The sequence below is a fragment of the Zeugodacus cucurbitae genome, chromosome 3, assembly GCF_028554725.1.
Source record: "Zeugodacus cucurbitae isolate PBARC_wt_2022May chromosome 3, idZeuCucr1.2, whole genome shotgun sequence".
NCBI lineage: Eukaryota > Metazoa > Arthropoda > Insecta > Diptera > Tephritidae > Zeugodacus > Zeugodacus cucurbitae.
In genome coordinates, this window is record NC_071668.1 from 42,464,172 (window position 1) to 42,485,981 (window position 21,810).

Consider the following 21,810-nt stretch of genomic DNA (forward strand, 5'->3'; position numbering starts at 1 on the left):
CAACAACTGATGATTACGGAATATGTATGGTCCTTTGAACATTGGGAAAGGTGATTACCGCATAGGATGGAACGACGAGCTGTATGAGTTAGGCCTTTTTCGGTAATGCAGAAATTTTGGGCAACTTTGCGTAGTTTGTGCAGCTGATGTTATGTCGGCAAGTGCTGTTTCATGACGCTTATTTGGAACTGCTCATCGAAACATTTGCATTTATGAACATAAAGTTGAATGAAAATAAAAATCGTGTATTTTATAAAAAATGTCAAAAACTCAATTTATATAAAATAAGAATCGTAAAAATAAATACAAATTAGTACTTTAATGACAAAGTAGCTCAATTAAATTTATTTTTCCATTACTTTCTGTATTGTTTTTTCTGCAACTACTTCTTCGTTGAAAGATTTGCGCTTTTTTGTGCATCAGCTAAGCTATGTTTTCTATTCGAATTTTCATTTCCGATGCAGATGCTAGTTTTGTTTTTTCGAACGGGTTGCATCAAGCATATTGTGCAGTTTGCGTTACTGAAAAATATTATATTACAAATGTTTGTATAATTATTGGCAATCACATGATACACTTGGATATCGGGACAACAAACCTCGAGCTGCATTCGTACCAAAATACTGAGTTTATGTTGACTGTTTTTTATATCATAATAAAATACAAACGTTATTAAAAAAATAATTAATAAAAGAACAAATAGAAAAATTTGCAAATATCTATATTACTGTTTCAGAAATTATATTATTAAACAAACATATGATTTCGTCAATAAAGAGCTTATATATTCTAGTACCATTACTCACTTTTACCTATAGTTCTTAGAAATTAATGGTATTGACATATTTATATAAATTATTACAATCATTGCGTTTGCTGCAAGGAAAAATATATGCTTATGTGAATTTATTGTATAATTGAAATAAACAATCTTAAACATGCCTACAGCTCTTTCTTCTATGCTATGTTAAAAGCTTCCTTACACAGGGAAGCAAGATACTTTTTAGGCTTATCTAATAAAAATATTTTTAATACGAGTCTGTAGTTAGTGTCAAAAGTAAAGAATGTTATAATTACACTTAATACGTTTGTTATTGTAAATAGACCGAATTTTTGGAGATCTTACGCGTGTAATAGTGGCAACATTTGCAGCTTTAACGATACTTTTTGACAGTGAAGTTACTTTAAATGTAAATTAAATCTTAAGTGATTATATTAAGGTATTATCTTCGATTTTTGTACAGTAGGTACTTCTTCATAGATAGCGGTAGTTGTAGCTCTTGAATACGCTCCTCTAAATGTGTACGCCCTACTTTTTGGCGAATAGTTCTTCTACAAAGATCCATCAGCGGCAAAGGTTCAGCTAACAAATTGAAGGTATAATATTAATACTTATATATATATTTAAAAAAAATCAATTACTTACGATCTAATCCACCAATATATGTCATTGTAATTTCACAGTGGCCCCAGACAGCAGAAACTACAGGATAAAGTTTTTTCCCTTTGAGTCCCTTAAATGCAACTCCGAGGTATTGCTGATCAACAATAAAGCTTAATGTACCTTCGTCCATATCCAAAGCAACGAGAAATTTATCGGGGACTAAAAAAGCTTCATCATTTTTAAGTATGGCTGGATAAGTGATTCCAGCACAATTTTTAGAATCATGGTATAATTTATTTCTTCCTAAATCCCAACCCCAACTTTGATCTGACAAACCCACTAAGCTTTGGTAGCCGACTGAATGTAAAGGCGCTTCAGCTGTGGCTACTCCTACCACTGCATGTGTACCTCTTTGCCTTGTAGGCCAGTATATTTCCCATATGTGTAATCCTTTTGTAAGTCCTACTTTTCCACGAATGCAATCTGTGCTCTGAGCTACGGGATGTCTATGAAATGTCAATTTATCGTCTTCTTTTACAAATATATTTAATGATCGGTCGTCTGAGTTCCACGAATGCTTCAACTGAACTTCCTTACTAGCTGGTGGCATATCCAATAAGATATCTAAACGAGTAGGCTTAATGAAATCAGCTGCAAGTTCACGTGGTATTATTGGCTTAAAGTTTGCCTGTGAATCATTTCGGCTAACTGATTTTGAACCTCCACTTATTTTTTGGCCCATGTTCATACCACGGCAGCTTCTGGTTTTTCTTTGGTCAATAAGAGCTACTTTATATGATAGCTTCAGGCGTTCAAATTCTCTTGGTTCCAAACGGGACAATACAACGCGTGACGCTAAAGATGAAGTTGAAGAAATATTTTGCGGCCGACGTCTATCTGTACTTCTTACGCCAGGCATCCGACCACCTTTATATCTAAAATAAAAAAAAAAATGCATTAATATGTAACTATACATATATAATAAAATTTAAATTTAGAAGTTAAATCACATCACTTAAGAATAATAATAAGTGTATTCGGGGTTGAAATTTAAGGAAAAGAATTTAATAATTGGTGTGTGTATAAACACAAATTACTACTAAAGGCAAATTAAAAATGTTTGCCGTTGTTACTGAGGCAGCTTAAAACACAAATAAACACTATTTTATGAAAAAAAAAGTCGCATAATGGGCTTGTAGTCCCATTTAGTGTCCGAATATGTTTGTAAAATATGCAAAGAGTTTTAAATGGGTTTTTTGTGTCTATTACGGCGATTTAATTTTACAAAAATGTTTGATAAAACTAAACCTTACTATCAACAACCGCTTTCTACGTTTCAGCATGGATTCTACCAATTTTTTTGTATAGTTTGAAGCAATTTTATTCCGTTCTGTTTGCAGGGCGTTTTTCAAGTCGGCTTTATTTCTAATTTGGTATTTTCGCATGTCTCGTTCCAAAACTGACCACAGATTCTCAATTACATTAAAATCTGAAGATTTCGCTGGTGTTTGTACTATGTGGATACTTTCAAATAAGCCAACTTAGCACAATTCCGAATTTGTGCTTCAGATCTTTACCTTAATAGTACCGAAAGTTATCAAAAGTATTTAATTCCGCGGCATTTTGTAGCAAATTTCGTTTAAAAATATCCAGATACACACTCTTGTACTTAATACAATCGATGAATTCCAAATTCCCGACACCACAAGATGACATGCATCCCCACACCATTACATGCTCTCCCTCATGTTTTACGGTACTACGTAGATTCTGCGGTTGTAGCACAACAATTGGTTCTGTCCATACATATCTATTTCTATCCGATCTAAAGAAGATGAAATTATTCTCATCTGCAAAAATTACGGTATTCTAGAAGCTTGCAGGCTTATATAACTGTTCGTTTGCTACCTTAACCATTGCACTTCGAGTTTTAGCATTGATGTATGGTTTATTACGGGCTGTGTGGCCATTTAAATCAGCTTATCTGAGCATTCTTCTTGTGGTTTTGGGATCACTGTTCTTCCAAAGGATTTTTTCCATTTCGTTGCTTTAAGCTTATGAACCGATTTTTTTTATTTGCGACACGATTATCACGAACATAACGTTAAATGATTTGCCAAATAGTTCCTTGACTCAGTTTCACCATTTACCCGACTTTGCATTGAGTTTTTCCGTCTTTATAATACTTAGAACTAACTCGCGCACTACAATACTTGTTTGGCGGCCCATTTTGAAATATACTTTACAAATGACAATACTAAAATATCAAAACTATTAAATATTATTCCAGGATAGGTCACATTTATAACAGTATTTACTTTGCATTCCAAAATCGGCGCCAAGCTGTCGCCACTAAGGGTGTCTGCAGAGTGTTATTTACTACTTTACTACTCTACATTCTTTATTCACGGAATTTAGCGCTAATTCTCGCATGTATTCTGCGATACCAAAAATTTATCAGCGCAGCTTTGAGCGTCCACTCTGCAGGCACCCTAACGGTAAACATTTGTGCATCATTTTGTCAGTGAGCTTGTATTTCGGTATACGAATATGTTTTTACTTAACGCCTGTAAAATATAAATAATTGTTGCGTTTTTTTATTTAAAAGAATAAATATATATCCTAATCAATCAATTAGTAAAAGTTTTTATTTTCGAAATATAAACATGATTTTTTACTAAGCGATTTTTCATATCGTTGCTGCATCATTTTGGCTGAGAGCCACTGCGTGTAGTACCATATTAAAAATATTTTTTAAGTATTTTGCCGAAAAAGTATAGGTGAGCATTATGGTTATTTTGGAGATGTTTTAATATTCGAATTCTTTAAGACAAATCTTAAATTTGGAATCCGAGTGAAAATGGAAATTAAAATCATTACAAAAACGACCGAATTTGAGTCTGATGTTTTTAAAAATCGAGAAATTTGTTCATTTTCGTTTTTATCATGTCATGTAAAGGAATTACAACTTTCAAATTATTTAAAACAAAAAATATTAGTGTCCTGCCGATACCAAATTTTTGGCCAATGGCGATTAATCTGCCAGCTGGCAATGAATCGGCCGATGCCGATGCTTTCATCAACTTTATTTGGTAAATTATTATAGTTACAAAAGAAAAACAAAGACAAATAACATCACAAAATAAGTAAACAACTCAGCGCATATGAGAAAGTTGTTTATTCATTTGATTAATATTAAAACTAAATAAATTATTATTATAAGATAAATATTGATAGAAAAAATAAGTTATTGGCGTTTTCTCAAAGAATTTTTTTTCTCAGCAATTTTACTTCTTTCCTTTAAGGACAAATATGAGCAATAATGCCAATATTCGAATATAGTAGGTCTAGTAAAAAGAATCCGCTATTTTCAAAGATATGACTTTTGTCATTCATATCTCGCATTGTAAAAGAGGTCACTTGGTGATAGTGACTCGATAAAAATTTCGGAAGCTTGTTTGGGAGTTTCTTTTGCATGCACCTTATAGTCCAGGCCATCACCAAGTGATTATTACGTGATCCTGTCTATAGCGAACTTTTAAAAATAGACTACCCTTGTTACGAATGCTTCTATAATAGTGGTTTTGGCATTATCTTCAGAATCTCAACAAGTTGTTAAACAATACAGATTCGAATCGAATTTTTCTAGCAGTGGTAAATAAAACCTTCAATTTATTGCAAAATTATTGAATTTATTTATACTAGACTTATAGCCGGTTTCACGAAATTTTTTGATTGAAAATAAAGTTCCATTTAATTTTAATTTAACTTTGCACTTAAGTTTCCAGCTTTTCACCATTATTGACATTTGACATCCAAAAAATTATAAGGCAGGAATGTTAGTAAGAATAACAGCTGATTTATGTAAACAAATAAATTGTTTTCATTGTCAAAATGGTAAAAAAATGGGAATTCAGCTGATAGAAAAGCGTAACCATGGTTACATATGACAGTATTTAAATAATATTTAAATGGCAAAGCGTGACCATTTAAATAAAAATTAAGTCAAATGGTGAAACTGAAATTAATTATTTTTCACTTAAATTTGTTTCGTGAAACCGGCTGTTAAATTATCATCGTGATGAATTATTAGTTTAGTCAAATGTGAATCACTGTGATTTCTATGGTAAACAGAATTCAAATTTTATGTTTTAAAGAAATTAAAAAAGTAAAAAAAATGTATTTTACAGCCGGTTTCACGAAACAAATTTAAGTGAAAAATAATTAATTTCAGTTTCACCATTTGACTTAATTTTTATTTAAATGGTCACGCTTTGTCATTTAAATATTATTTAAATACTGTCATATGTAACCATGGTAACAATTTATTTGTTTACATAAATCAGCTTTTATTCTTACTAACATTCCTGGCTTATAATTTTTTGGATGCCAAATGTCAATAATGGTGAAACGCAGGAAACTTAAGTGCAAAGTTAAATAAAAATTTAAATTAAAATTAAATGGAACTTAATTTTCAATTAAAAAACTTCGAGAAAACGGATATTGGTGTGATCCGAAAGAAGTAGATAGAATCGGCCAAATATGGTTTTCATTAGGTCAAAATAATTTACATCAAAAACTGCCACAAAGAATATCTGTTCATTTTGTGTCAAATGCGTTTTCATTGCATAATAAAAACTAACCAAAAGTCGATATAGCAGTGAATTTCAAAAACTGACGTAAATTTTTGGTGTCAGATGATTGAAAACCCGTTTTCACTATAGATGAACAGAATAAAATATAAATATTTTTAAAAAGGTTCGTGAAAGTGAAAAAATAAATAAAAATAGAAAAATTGCAATAGCAACTACGGCGCTATGTCTTGTAACGACGTTAAAAGAATGGAATAAGAAGAGGTCTCAGCAAAGAAAGCCAAAGCAATGGTGGATTAGACCAGGATTACGGAATCGGACCACCTGTGGATTTTAAACCACACTTCCACATCTATAATATCAAAATTAATCGCTAAATGTGTTGCTAAGCGCATAACTCGGTAACAGCTGAACCGATTTCGCTAATTCATTTTTAAAGAATATTCCATGAAAGTCTAAAATCCACACTTTTCTAATCTCCCATAAAATGTGTATTCTACAGATATAAGAATGAATTGCTGTTCGTTAGTCTTCTAAAAAGTCAAGAACGGCCGATTCAATAAAAATATAAAAAAGAAAACGAAAAATGATAATTTGAAGGTTTTCATTGTTGCTTTGTTAAAATATTTTTGTTATTTTTCAATTGTATAAGGTTATGTGGATACCCCAAAACAATTTCTAACAAGTAAGGAAAGGCTAAGTTCTGGTTCAACCAAACATTTTATACTCTCACAATTTATTGAAGTAATTTCATTAGATAGCACACAATACTGACTCATATATTCATAAAGACCAATAGAATAACGAAAATCATCATATATATTGTATAGAGCAATTTGGCATCTGTTAGTAGGCACACAAACTGCACATTCGGCCTTGAAATTACTTCAAAATTGCAAATCAACGAAATACCAGTTTGCAAAATCGCCAAAAATAGCGCTATAGCGAAGATACTCCAGATATGCAAGTTGATAATTTGGGAAGAACGACACATAAAGAATCGCTTATTTAACCCTGGCTCACCAATGTTAGTCGTTTCGACTACTACTAAGACTGAATAAGAGTAGCAAGTAATTTTATACCAAACTTAATCAAAAATAAACTAAATATGATGATTTTTTATTTTTAAAAACAAAAAACTGTATTCTTCTTTTTATATCTTTTATAATATTTAATGAAGAAACGGTTCCATAGAATCGATTTTTAGGGTACATTAGTCGAATCGACTAACATGGGTTATAGCCAGGCATGGGCAAAGTCTTAAGCTCCAGTTACCGATGCTTGACTTGACCTAGAGAGACTTGAGAACTGTCACATAAAAGATCCGTTTAATGGGCCTTGCATGTAATTGATTACCGAACACATGACTTGACTTGAAAGTCTGTTGAATTTAGAACTCTAAGTTACGTTGACATTTGTACTGCTCTCCCTCTCTCACTGCTTCTCTTTTCATTCTCATTATGACACTATTCCAGTGTTGCCTGAATGTTTTCGTTTAAAATTAAATATGTTAAAATTCTAATCTTTAATATTTATAAATATTCAAATAAAGAAAAAATAAGATAATTCAGAGGAAAATACCTTTTTCACAACAATTATTTATTAATGTGTTTAATAAAAAAATTTTATTTTATTTATAACGCAAATACTTGTTTAACTTTAAGTGCAATAAACAAATCAAATCAAATAGGTTCGATATGAGGGTAATTTTTCAACAGAAACATAACTATTGCGAATCTCTGAAAGAATTTGTGGTGATCTGCTCAGAAAAAAAATATTTTGCGAATTTATTGTAAATGTTCAAATACAATTTGAATAAATTATTTATTCACCTATCATATATACGCTTGGCTGGCTCCAATTTATAACATATTGTAACAATTCCAAATATCGAAAAACTGAACTACGTGTGCACGTTTCTTTTGTGGTATTCTGCTCAAAGCTATATTCATATATTTATTAAAAAATTTTCTTTCAAACAGAAAATCTTAACGTGTTCACAGATTTCCTAATAGTGAAGATTTTTTTGTATACTAGTTTTAAAATCTTCAATCTTGGTGATATTTTAATTTAAAAAACTTAATTTTAAAGCTAAATCTGAACATCTGGCAACTCTACCCAGAAACTATAATAATAACAGCTGGAGTTGAAGTTGTGTGAAGTATAACTGCGTCTAAGTTTTCCAAGCCAAATTTTTCGAAGCTGAGTCAAGTCAAGCATCGGTAACTGGAGCTTTAGCAGGTGCTAAAAGAGCGTAAGTGATCGTATACGTACACACACCGATTGTCACTAACACGCACAAGCGAAGAGCGTAAAACGAGCACCTACGATGGGACAATACGATAAATAAACGACGATGAAATCAGTCTGCAATCAGCAGTTGACTGTGCAGGTCGATGCGGACGAAGTTGTATATTTTACGTATCAAATGAAAACAATTTTTTCATTATAAAATAGCACTAAATTACTTTTTTAAATTATTATATTACCCAATTTTACTATAATTTATATTAAATATAAATTATTATTAATTTTTACATTCATTAGCACGTGCATATATTCGCATTGTGCAACCGTGCGGCATAGACCTGCTCGCTCAACCTCTGCAAGCAGACTGAATATTTTTGATTGCTGATTCGTTTGGTACCACAGTAAGCACACTAACACAATCTCATTTTGTGATGCTCGTTTGATTGTGGTGGTGCCCATCCCTAGTTATAACGCATAAAAAATATGATTGGTTATGCAGGGTTAAGGACTAAAATACAAGTGTTTTTACAACAAGATAAAACTGTAATTGTTGAGCAGTTGCTAGATATTGGAAATGGTAAGGCTACAAATCAGGATGACGAAGTCAACTATCCCAAAGGATTTTTATAATCATTGGAATTGCCCGGACTATCTCCACTTTATTTTCCATTCAAAAGTAGCAACAGTTGTCATAAAGCTGTATAACATAAATCAACCTCGACTTTGTAATGCTTCTTATCAATATCATCATCGAAGCCAAGATTGAGCCAACTTTGTATTTACTGCATACTTCAATATAAGATTAAAAAAAATACAAAGTTTAACAAACTATGTTGATTTGCATCAATCATTTTCATATTTACCGGCTATAACGTTTTCGTCTTTATGCATAAGAATTTTTTCACTTTATTGAAAAACTTACTAATTTAATGTATACCTTAGCCACAAAAACGTGTAACCGGGTCTGTTTATAAAAGAAAAACAATATTCCGTGAAACGAGCTCGGTCGATAACACTACGTTATTTAGTTACAGGCAATAACTTCTCTACAATCTACCATATAGTGCACTTTTTGAAGCTTGAAAGTGAGTATTCATGTTTGTTCGTTTTCGAAAAAATAAAAAGTGGATTTTCGTAAGGTTCCTAACACTCATGACACACTAATTGCTGTGAATCATTGGATGGGAAACATATAGCCATTCCGCGCTTGCGAACTGCGGTTCCAAGTATTTCAACTACAAGAAATACAATAGCATTATTCTGATGGCTATAATTGATGCCATCTTATATTTTTGTTTGTAGAAGTTGGAGCTTATGGTCGTGAATATGATGGAGGCGTTTTTTGCGGTAAAAAAATTAAAATATGGGCATTTCCACCAGAAGGTCCACCACAGACAAAATATTAAACATTATTAGAATTACAAAGTTTTTGCATATTTTCTTAGGAAAATATTTAAATTTATTTATATTAAATTAATTCATAACCAATTACGAGATATACGAAAGCCAAGTCGCATAGCAGCTACTTTTCTCATTTCGATTTTTTTACTGCATTTGTTTTTTCGTCAAAATTGTTAAAGAAACATATCATGTATAATTTTTTTCTTTGTATAAAACCTTTATAAGGGTATAAAGAGCAAAATAAAATGCATAAGAAAGCATGCGATTGCAAATAACTAGTTTTTGCTCTCTTATTATCCTATATTTTAATGTCCCGTGCGACATCAAAAAACAACACTTGTTCCCACATCATCGCAAATATAAGCAGCAAGCTCGCCAAATTTTGGGTATGAACAGTAAATTTTTATACAATTAAAATAAAACAAAATCAGAAGATTTGTGGTTTTGGTAACTACTTAAAATTGTTCCCGTGCGACATCGTAGGTGTGGAATTTAAAAATTGAAATTTATTTTTTGTCTTATAAAATTGACTTAAGTATGTAAATATATACATTTACATTAATTATTTACATATGAGCAAAAACCGCACTTTCAATTCCACTGAAATAGCTATTCAAATAGATTTTGGCAAAAATTATAGGCTTACAAATCAAAATAAGAGTGCTCATTTTAACAAGGTTGTCAGGAGAAAATCGTTTGCCTTTAAAATTGACAAGTTAACGCTTGACATATTATTTTCTTGATAAATCTCTTAAATAAAATTAAGAAATCCTTTAGTTGCTTTTCTAAAATATTTATTTTTTTTTTTTAAGTAACTGCTCTCAGTTTAAAATCAAATTTATATTATCAAGCCTGGTTGAATTTATAAAATAATAAAAATATTCTTCATTTGAATAGAATTTTTTTGCAAGGAGCCATCGATGGAGTTAGAGCAGTTATCAAAAGGAAAGTCTGGCAGATAACGGAATCCAAAAGATTTTTCTACCCGAGGGCAACATTTTCTGAAAAAATGTATTTCACATTCATAATACTATTTTCAATTCATACTATAGAATTTTTGTTGTTTCTCGTTGGATATTAGTTAAAATAAATAAATAAATACATTTACTACTTTTTTAAGCCATTTTATTGGACTTGTTGTTAAATAATTCCGTGTTATAACGGCAAAATCAACATAAATATTATGATGGAAAAAAATGTCCCGTGCGAATGTGATAAATATTTAATTAAAAAAAAACTATAAATTATTTTTGGGTGAAATTCATACTAATTTTAAAGGCATCCATTCACAACGCTCTACAATCAAAAACATCTGAATATTGCCTCACAATTCGCTGAAATTGCTGTTTGAATCGTTGTCCCCAAAAACGACTTCCATTTTTTGTCCCGTGCGAATGCCTTGGTTTTTTGCAATTATATTGAAAATGAAAACCGTTCCAAAAACAACCTTAACAGTAAATGTAAAGCTAATGAAGGGCTATTAAAAAATCCAACTGCCAAAATTAAAAAACATTTTAGTTCATTTTTTTTTTAATTGAAAGGTGTACGATTGTCCCGTTCGACATGGCGGAAATGCCCATATACAATTTTAATATCAGATATTCTCTTTCTACGGCTCTTGCAGAAAACACGTTAAATTTCCCCCATCCATTTGTCATCGTAGCTGACGACGCTTTTTCCTTAAGGGGGAAGCCTGCTTTAGAGGCTTAAAAAAATCGATTTTTTTTTCTTGCGTAAATCACTTCCTAAACCAATTTTTTGAAGAGTCCGAAGGACATTTATATGGAGCAGGAATCGCTGATTAGCATATTAATAGGGTAAGTTCAAGAAATTTACGATTTTTTGTGAACGAAAACTTTGACACGCGATTTCTCGGATTTCCATTTTTATGATTTTTTCAAATTGGCGGGCAAGATAGGAAAAAAGTAAACGTCCTATCGAAACGAATCAAAATGCGTTGTATTTGGAATTAAATTCTCTTCTAGGTGAACCTAAAATACATTAAGAAAGTTAACATTAATCTGGTTTTTAAACGATTTTAAGTAATTTTTTTTTAATACATTTTTTTATCTGCGAAAAATTGTTAAATTTGTTGAATTTTTCGCTTTTTGTTGAATTTTCTTGGTTTACCTGGGATTAACCCTATTGAAAATTAAAAGTTTCTTTTGTTTTTTTGTTTCAGATGAAAATTGTAACCTTCATCTTGCCCGCCACACATGTAACTCGAGGCGCCTCCGTAAATTTCTTCAAACATGAAGCATATCTAATGTATAATAATAAAAAAATTTGAGAAGACTCTTCAAATATATAAGAATAAATCCTAAAAGTTTCATTTAAATCAGACATTTCTTTCCTTTCCAAAAAAAATCCTTAAAAATATAGATTTTTTGAAGCCTCTAAAGCAGGCTCCCCCCTTAAAAACGTACTTAATGTACTAAATAAATACTAAATGAAACCATTTAGCTTCTATTTAATTATAGGCTATACAGAGTGGAAAATTTGTTCGCCTTATATGCATCGCGTTTTCGGATCCTCAGAAAACCAATAGACGTTACTCTCGAACATGAGTCAGTTATTGTCGTCGCAATTTGTATATTGGGCCTAATCATTGAATCCGTTTCGATCGAAAAATGGTTCGATTCGAAAAAATTTACGTCGGAATCATTGAAACCGTATCGAAAATAAAATTTACGATCACATTGAGCTCACTTACCGACTCGAGAAAATACATTCCGCGGCTAATAGATGTCGCTAATTACGAAATCATTGAATCCGCAAAATCGAAAATTTTGGTCGGAATCTATCCGTTGGTGAATGAGTTGCGGAAATGTAAAATAAATAAACCATTTGGAAGTTTTTATGTAAATAATTACTGATGACGGTCTAAATTATGTTTTAAATGGATATTTTAGAGCCAAGAGACAAAAACAGACCAAAGAAAAAATAACTTAAAGCTGTTTAAAAGCGATATAAAGTTGCCCCTCGAAATAGCGATGGAATTTTTTGAAAGAGCCTCAGGCGAATTAAATATTTTTTGGAAGAAATTTCACAATAGTTAAAGGTCAGATTTATTTTTTTGGAACAAAGCAAAAATATTTATTTTAAGCATAAACACTTTATCAAATCTGTCGCTAAAGGTCGATAAAACAGTTTTACGTTCTCACTTTGTGGTAAAGCAGTTCATCGACGGAATCAATGATTGCATGAACATTTTCGATCGAAAATCTTTATCGTATGGAAATCGAATTCGCTGCGGATTCAATGATTAGGCCCATTATATAATTACGAATTACTGAACCGAATGATAGAAAATGGAATGCTTCAGTCAAGCAATGTTTAAGGTAGGCAAGCAGACAACGTTTTATGGAGTATTTCATGACTCCTCATAGGGAGGTTAAATGGCAATATAATAGGACGATATTGCATAACATGTCTTTGAAGTTCCTCTTTTACTAATATGTAATTCCATAATATAAATTTTTATGTAAATACAAAATATTATAATATACAAAATATAATAAAAACATTATTTTGAAATTGTTCAATACATTTTGCTACTTCTTTATTTTTTTATACAACTGTTCGCGAGGCAATAATTTGCCAACATGGTGGAAAATCATATTTTGATGTCAAATGTTGTTGTTGTTGTTGATTGTTTTTATTTGGATGTCATAATATATGGCCGAGAAACATTTGACGTCAAACATGACCTAGTGAAAACCAGGCATTACATACATATAAATTTGTGTAAATATAATAGTACAGTAAAAGCTCCTTATTCGCGCTTCCTTTATTCGCGTTTCAATATTCTTGTCAAATGGACTAATAAAAAAGTAAAATAGATCTTATTACAAGAAAATGTTAAATATTCCACTATTTTCGCAATATTTTTGAACTTTTGGTAATATTGAAGAAGAGGCTTCAACAAGCAATGGAAACGTGACATTCAATTTGAAAAATCTTAATGAAGGTTTAAGAACGGCAAATGAGCTCTGCGATTTCTTTATGAACATAGATCCGTCTATGGAACGAAGTCTAATTTTTAAGAGACAAATTGCTAATGGGACTACTGTGTATCAGTCTGAATTGAAGGAGCTTTTGAAAACTGCTAAGCAAGAAAAAATTACAAAATTCTTCAAACCATTACCTAAGCCTTAAGATAATTAGTTAAAATGTTCAAAAACTTCAATTAAATCATTTTTTTATATACCTATTTGTTTTTTTTTTTGTCACGTAGGAACATATCCCCTATAATCCCATATAAATTACCATCCCGTATTCACGGTTTCTGTATTCGCGGCATATTTATGGAACATATACCCCGCGAATAAAGAGCTCTTACTGTATACTAAAATAATGCAATACAATAATTTTAATATTCTCGCCACATGTTGCCCAGAGTACTAGTACTAGTTTTGTTTAACTAACGGTTGTTTGTAAACATGAACTAAACGTGTTAGTTAATGAAACTTGGTACACACGTTCCTTTGTATCCTGAGGAAATTGTAGATGGATTAAATCGGACCACTGACACGCCCACAAAATATCGTTAAGTGAAAACTATGCTATAACTAAACCACAAATTAAGCTTTAATAGTAAAATTTGTTATAGAAAATCACTACAAGAGGCATACATGCACGGTGGTTTCTCCCATACGACAAAAATAAAAAAGTCTGTTTATATATTGGGCTTGTAGCTAAATAAATAGTTGCATATGCCATCAAATTTGTGTATTTTGAGTTTGTTTTGATTATTTCTAACGGAACTTCTTGAGTGAAAGCAACATATGTACGGCCTTGCACAGAAGTAAATAGTTGACAAAAATTAAAGCGAAAACAACGTGTACATTCAACTGCAAAATTTAATTTAAAAAAGTGTCTAAATAAAAATACTGAAAATGGAAATTAAAGTAGATGGTAATAGTATTATTTTTCAGTAATAACAAGTTTTTAAATTGTGCTGTTGTTTTTAGAATAACAAATTTTAATGAAGTGTCTTTTGGTTTCAGTTTTGTTGTTCTTTGTTAAATGTATTTGGAGATTTAGTAACTTTGTCAACCGAATGCAGTGACCGAATTAGTGTGTAAATGTTGATACAAGTATAGTTTAAAATAATATTAAATTCATGTGCAGGGATTTGCAGGTTTCTAAATAAAGTTCATTAAAATAACCTAACTTTTTAGTTTCAAAGTGTATTTTGTACATCAAATGAGCGTGTTATAACATTGGTTTTTACAAGTAATGTCAATAAACAAATGTAGAATTAGTTGTTGTTGTCTCACTCTCTCTCTCTGAGATTTTTATTTTTTAAATTTCTTATCGTAGGAACGTCTTATCAATGCATATTTTCGTAGCGGATACCTTACGTGAAGTACATTTGGAATCAAACCCACTTTTTCAGGAAGTAAATGTCACCGAAGTTCTTTCACTAATAATTGATGCAAACTTAACAAAACATCAGTACTTAAAAATTAGTAATTTTATAAACTCTAAACTTTCGTACAAAGTTTTGCCCAGCTATAATAAGGTTTTAAGTCAAAAGAAAAAAAGTTATTCAGATGCAGAATCGGTTAGCGTGAGTGAATCACAGGCTGAAGTGGAGCTGCAAAGTTTACTTGACCATACAGCTTCACGTATATTAGATCTCCAAACTGAAGTGTTGAACGTCATACACGATGTAAATATAAGCAATCTTGTTTTGATAGGCAAGTGGGGATTCGATGGTAGCTCCGGATACAGTGAATATAAACAACGTGTTAGTAACAATACTCTACAAGACAAGAGTTTATTTGTAACATCCTATGTGCCCCTTAAATTAGTTACTAAATCTTCGACACTACAAGATACTAAAGTTATATGGAAAAATCCTCGACCGTCGTCCACTCGATACTGCAGACCAATACGATTTAGTTTCAAAAAAGAGACAACAGAAGTTTGCATTGAAGAGAGGAATTATTTCACGAAGAAAATTGATATGTTAAAGTGCACAGAATATTTAAGATCTGGACAGAAAATAAACGTCGAACACAAATTGCAACTGACTATGGTTGATGGAAAAGTATGCAATGCACTAAGTCAAACATCATCTGCTAAGTGTTACATATGCCAAGCCAAACCAAAAGAGATGAACGATATATATATTGAAACTGCTAAAGGGCTTGTAGAGAAGTATCTTTGGTTCTATCTTCCACCTTCAGTTCACACGATCCTAGTGCATGGTTCCGAAGTCATCGAAAGTGCAATAATATCCATTGGAGAACTATCAGAGGAAGCTGCGGAAGCCAAAAACAAGGATATTAAGAGGTATAGGCATACGAGGAAAACTAAGCGAATTGCAACAAATACGGATTTACTTAATATGTTATTGTTGAGCTCAGATCCTTTTATTACAGGTCAACGAAAATTGCCATGCAAAAAGAAAAGCGCATTATTAAAATCTACAATAGAATTGTTGGAAGACTAATTACGTAAAGGAATTTTTTATTGAGGTTTACAACGTCCTTATTTGTCTTCCAAATTATTAAATTTTTATTTGAACTGTAAAAAATAAATTGTTTAATTTTATAAAATTAAATGGCACATCTGTTTTCCTTTCTATTTATTAATAATAAATCCGGGAATTGGAAGAAAATTTATGACATGCTCAGGTATTTTAACGTTAAAATTATATATGTATGTAGAATATGAAAAGTGGGCGTTATACAATTGCGATTTTTTCAGAATATCGTACTTGCATGAACAGAAATATGCTGTGTATATTGCAGGTCAGTATCTCTATTCTAACCATTTTTGTCGTTATCCTCCATACAAATGGAACCACTGTGACATGGTTGGAATTTGGTCGTGACCCCGCCTCTTAATTGGGCTTTTGTATATACAATGAACCAAAAAAAAAACTTGTACAGTGAAATGTTTTGACTTTGAAGTAACTTAACTCTTAAACTAATTAATATTTTGACTTGCATCCAAAAGGGATATAAGGTGCGTTTTATTAAAATGATTATTTTTTGAAATTAAGTTTTCTCAAAAAAAAATAAAAAATTTAAAATAACTCCGATTACAGGAACAAATGAAAACTATGGGCCTAATCATTGAATCCGCAGCGAATTCGATTTCGATACGATAAAGATTTTCGATCGAAAATGTTCATGCAATCATTGATTCCGTCGATAAACTGCTTTACCACAAAGTGAGAACGTAAAACTGTTTTATCGACAAATGCGACAAATTTGAAAAAGTGTCTGTGCTTTTTGCTTTATTCTAAAAAAATTAAAACTGACATTTAACTATTGAGATATTTCTTCCATAAAAATATTTAATTCTCCTCAGGCTCTATGGGAAAATTCTTTCGGTATTTCGAGTGGGAAACTTTATATCATTACATTTTTAATTTATTTTTGTTAGTCCGTTTTTGTCTTTCGTCTCTAAAATAACCATTTAAAACATGATTTCATCATCATCAATAATTATTTACATAAAAATTTCCAAATGGTTTATTTCTTTTACATTTCCGCAACTCATTCACCAACGGATAGATTTCGACCAAAATTTTCGATTTTTCGGATTCAATGATTTCGTAATTAGCGACATCTATTAACAACGGAATGTATTTTTTCGAGTCGGTAAGTGAGTTCAATGTGATCGTAAATTTTATTTTCGATACGGATTCAATGATTCCGATGTAAAATTTTTCGATCGAATCGAACCATTTTTCGATCGAAACGGATTCAATGATTAGGCCCTATATTTATGCATTATATTCATAACTGTCTTACGTTTTATTTCCACAAACGAAGGAGGTTTTAAATATTAAATATGAAAAAGCGTATTGGAGCGAAAGGACTGAAGACTATCTAAACGATTTATAATTAATATTTTACTTAACTTTTTTTAAAAAGTACATTTACGGGAGTAGTAGAGTCTATCCATGTTCGCGAAACTCCTAAAAAACATTAATTTGATTGTTGTTTTTGCTTTAGCTTCGAATTGCATTTTGCTTTGCTACTAAAGACTTTGTTTTTAATATACTGTTAAAAATTTACATATATAAATTATTTAATGTTTTTTCTTTAACTACAACTGCTAAAACTTCAACTGCTAAGGTTGTAAACCGTAAAAGCGGCATAAAATTGTCGAATTGATAGTGAATTTGAATGAAATTCATTCGTATTGCAGAACATACCTGAATGTCCTAATGTTAATCGAAATGATAGGATTACTAAATAACATTTAAGTAAGAAAGTTGCATTTCTCTACTAAGGAAAAAAATTGAGCATATGTCAAAGGACATGTTAGATGAATGTTGGTAAAGCCAATATTTGCCAAGTGGTTAAGATTATTGACTTTTTACCATTAAACACTTTTCATTTGCTATTATTTCATTTTATATACAGAAGATATAAACACATTTACATCAGTTTTCATTGTAATTCAAAAAAGATTTACTTATTAGGAATATACGTTCATTAGTTTTTGAGGTTATTATCAATAAACTGCAGACCATGCATTGTAATAAGTTTCAAAGTGACAACAAAAGTCCACTGTATCTTAGTTTTCTTGAGATTATATTAAAACTTCTGTGTATGTAGTCAAGAATTTTACATATTTAATACATATATTTTTTTCTGCCTAGTAAATATGTTACCGTAAGATTTCCCCTTTGAAATGCAATTGAATAGTAAAAATGTGCAGCTACCTTAAAATGGCGTAAAAAATATCCAAGAGCAAAATGGCAAATCTGAAAGCATACAAGCAAACAAAAAATTTAGCTTTCAGCTACCTGTCGTAAGTTCTTTCCTTATGTGAGTATCTAAAATCTTGTTCAGGATTTATTATCATTATGGTTTACCACAAAACATCAAAATGTCTAAACAAAAAGCACCAATATATTAACACTTCTAACATCAAAACGTTGGAAAAATCTAATGTAGGAATTTATATACGCAAACTGTTTTAATTATTAAATTATTTGTTACAAGTAATATTATTTTGTTACAACTTTGTTGAATTGGTATTCAAAAAAACATATTGAAATTTAATTTTTTAATTAAAATTAAAATTAATTATTTATTGTAGAGATGAAAGTTAGATTGAGTGATGTTTTTAATGTGATTCTATCTGGATTATAAGAGATAGGAACATCAAAAAATGCGCATAAGAAGTCATTCCAATATTCCAGCTTCCTTGCGAAACTAGTGACCCTAGCACTCGGTCCGGGATATTACAGCAGGTTAACACTAAACCTACGACATATTATATATATGTACCTATTTCTACCGAAAGCATTCAAATGACCGCATTTGAAATAAATATCCAGACTACACCCGACCTTCTAAACACATGTCTATATATGACATGCACTGAGGCCCGCAATTAAAGCAAATGTTTACATTTTTTTAGAAATGTGAATTATCTAAAATATCTATTTTAGTTTGATAACTAAATATTTTTACTAACGATGTAATGTTATATTGGATACAATAAATGTTTAATCATCTGTCTTGACAAAGAGATTCATAATAAAGAATTGTTACAAAGGGTAATTTTAACATGTGTTTTCCGTATATTAAAGCAAAATTGGAGATTATACATAAAAATTCCAATCAAGGAAAGGTACATATAATATTATCTTTTTACTTATAAATTTTAAAATAGAATTTTAATTATACTATTAATTACTATGAAATTCCCAAGATATTTATGATCGACGTCAATCAAATTGTTTGAAATCATTATAATAGATATATGAGGATTAAGGACCAATAAATATTATGTACTAAATTCAAATTAAGTTAGTAAGCTAATAAAATTTTAACTCAAATAGGACAATTTGTATACCGATTTTAAACGGGAAACCACCTGTCAGATAAGTATGGGTTTTTATGATTAATATTATATAAATTTTTACAAAATGTTTTACTTATACTGTGGACTTTAATTATTAAGTTTACACTAATTGGTTGGCCTCTACGCCCCCCAGAAACATCAGATCGCCTACCCATAATTATCTCGATTGAGAAACCCCTCGCTTTATTTTTAGGACAACCATACCGTTAACATTAATAAAGCTAACTGGGACGGTCGTTTCAGGCAGGCCTAAGTAACCGCTATAACCACAACAACGCAATCATTGGAGAACATCAATTGTGCAAGGTGATCGCTGCTGCTACCGCTCGCTTCATACCAGCCGGAAGAATTGTGAATATTACGTCACTTCGCTCCCTTTTAGTCCACATAATGTAATAGATAGAACACCTGAAGTCTTGTTATCACTCCACTAGTGTGAGTAAGCTTTGGTCCACTGTCACTATTTAAGCCGAGGAGGCAACAAGACCGGGGTGAAATTCAACTCTATGGTATTGCCTCCTCGAACCCAGCACCCTCCGATAGATCCATACTGTCTAGCAAAAATGCCAAACAACAGTGCGCCAAACACCTTCACCTACGAGGATGTTTTGTGGTGGCCCAAGTTATTGCTTGCAGAAGCAAATCCATTCAGATATCAATTTATAATTCTGTTATGTTTAGGATGTTATAAACATTCTTCACATGACACATGTATTAAATTCTGTACAATTCATAAACTCAATTACAATGATAGACGATATCGGAATTTTTATCAGCCGTTGTTATTATTGAAAACATTGCCAGAAGCCCAAAACGCTAAAAAGAGTTTTGTACCAAATTTGTACGGAAAGCATAGCCGGTATTAAATTTTAAATTAAAATTTCTGTTCCACTACTTTACATTTTAATTTGGAAAACTAACTTATAAACCCTTTTAAATTATGAAATATACACACAATATTAATTATTTTATGCAAATATATGCAAGATATCGTAATTGTGGATATCCTAAGAGAAAATTATTATTAGCCAACCAAACATATATATTTTAGAGGTATGCCGTGTAGTTTCTGTTAATCTCGTAAAAAGTTTATTAATTTATTATTTAATATAAGTTTGTTCGTATAAAATAAAGATAAGTCACAAATTATTATATATCTCTGCTTGATTGAAAGCAATAACATTAAATGTCAATGTACAACTGAAGGGTTATAATATTATAACGGATTTTTTGCGGAAATCAGGTTCAACTTTTCCAATCAGTTTTGTAACGTTTTCTAATGGCACATACATTTTATACATAAATATGTATAATTACTGACAATTTATTATCAGTAACCATCCTCGTTTTGTATCTCCTAATTTTTTAAATTTTAATTTACCCGAATTATTTTTATAAAATTAAACAAATCGCGAAAATATTAATGCACATTCGCATTTGAAGTTTCATCGCTTAAAACCATTGTGTATCCAATATTTAAACAAATACATATACGAACATACATATATATGTATTCACCTAGTTGTCTATAGACATTTTTTATTATTTTTACTATTTATTTTAACTCTTACCTTTTCTTTCCGAGTTCCATCTATTTTATTCCAACCTTTTAAAAAATCAATCCCTTCTAAGCCTTAGCACTTGAGCACGATATAAACAGTCCGAAGCATTAAGCTGCATCTATAATAACGATGCGCGTTGCACAGAGCACAGCTATATTGTGCCATACGACCATAATAGCAAATTCAATATTATACTCAAAATTTTACATAAACATAATACTTTACTTTTTCAATCGTTTTACTCTTCAATAGTTTCTTATTCAGTTTCCAAAAAATCAAAAATTTAAAAGAATGCGAGTTAAATAAATTTCCAAACAATTAAAACCTCTGAAGAACCCTGCCTCAGAAGCAATCTCTTATTCAGCAACATATTCCACTTTTGCTAAATATTCTCATGTAAGTTTACGTCCACATTGTAATTACCATGTCGCAATTGCCACTAATCGCTGGCCTTATGTTACGTTTGCAATTTAGATACCCCAATCAACTCCAAACCATTTTTGAAGAATACATATATATCACACACAGAATAAGATTTATAAGCATATATGCCTTTGCACGGTTACTTTCAAACGATATCAGATTCTTTCATATTTGAACCTAAGTGTATATTTATGAAAACTAGCAGAAGAAATAATGGCATTAATTCTTTATTATCCACATTCAACCGTCACATTTACCACAATTTAATATATTTAATTATATTGTAACGGATTTAGAAAATCTGTCGTTTACGCTGAAACTTTTCCTTGTATCTGATCGCTGGATTGTCCAA

The 21,810-nt window shown here is 31.0% G+C and overlaps 1 protein-coding gene across 3 annotated transcripts; it reads right to left on the minus strand.

The window, feature by feature from the left end:
• Window positions 1-702: 702 nt before the first annotated feature.
• LOC105219766 (protein gustavus) lies at window positions 703-21,403 on the minus strand. 3 transcript variants are annotated; one of them, XM_011196068.3, is made up of 5 exons: window positions 21,261-21,403; window positions 21,045-21,186; window positions 18,323-18,364; window positions 1,427-2,319; window positions 703-1,363 (listed from the first exon to the last, which is right to left on the minus strand). In XM_011196068.3, exons 2-5 carry the CDS (start codon window positions 21,062-21,064, stop codon window positions 1,224-1,226), a joined length of 1,095 nt encoding a protein of 364 aa, XP_011194370.1. In that variant the 5' UTR covers window positions 21,065-21,186; window positions 21,261-21,403; the 3' UTR covers window positions 703-1,223. The 3 variants fall into 3 exon arrangements, with proteins under 3 accessions (XP_011194370.1, XP_011194371.1, XP_054082572.1); XM_011196069.3 differs by lacking the exon at window positions 18,323-18,364 and having other exon boundaries at window positions 21,045-21,367; XM_054226597.1 differs by lacking the exons at window positions 18,323-18,364; window positions 21,045-21,186; window positions 21,261-21,403 and adding an exon at window positions 18,272-18,296.
• Between the last annotated feature and the right edge of the window lie 407 nt (window positions 21,404-21,810).

Coding starts and splice junctions, on each gene's coding strand:
- LOC105219766 (XM_011196068.3), bottom strand. CDS start 21,064: ATGGAACTCGGAAAGAAAAG. Junction 2,320..18,322: donor ATTTTTTACGCCATTTTAAG/GTAGCTGCACAT, acceptor TTTTTATTTTAG/ATATAAAGGTGGTCGGATGC. Junction 1,364..1,426: donor ATATATTGGTGGATTAGATC/GTAAGTAATTGA, acceptor TCAATTTGTTAG/CTGAACCTTTGCCGCTGATG.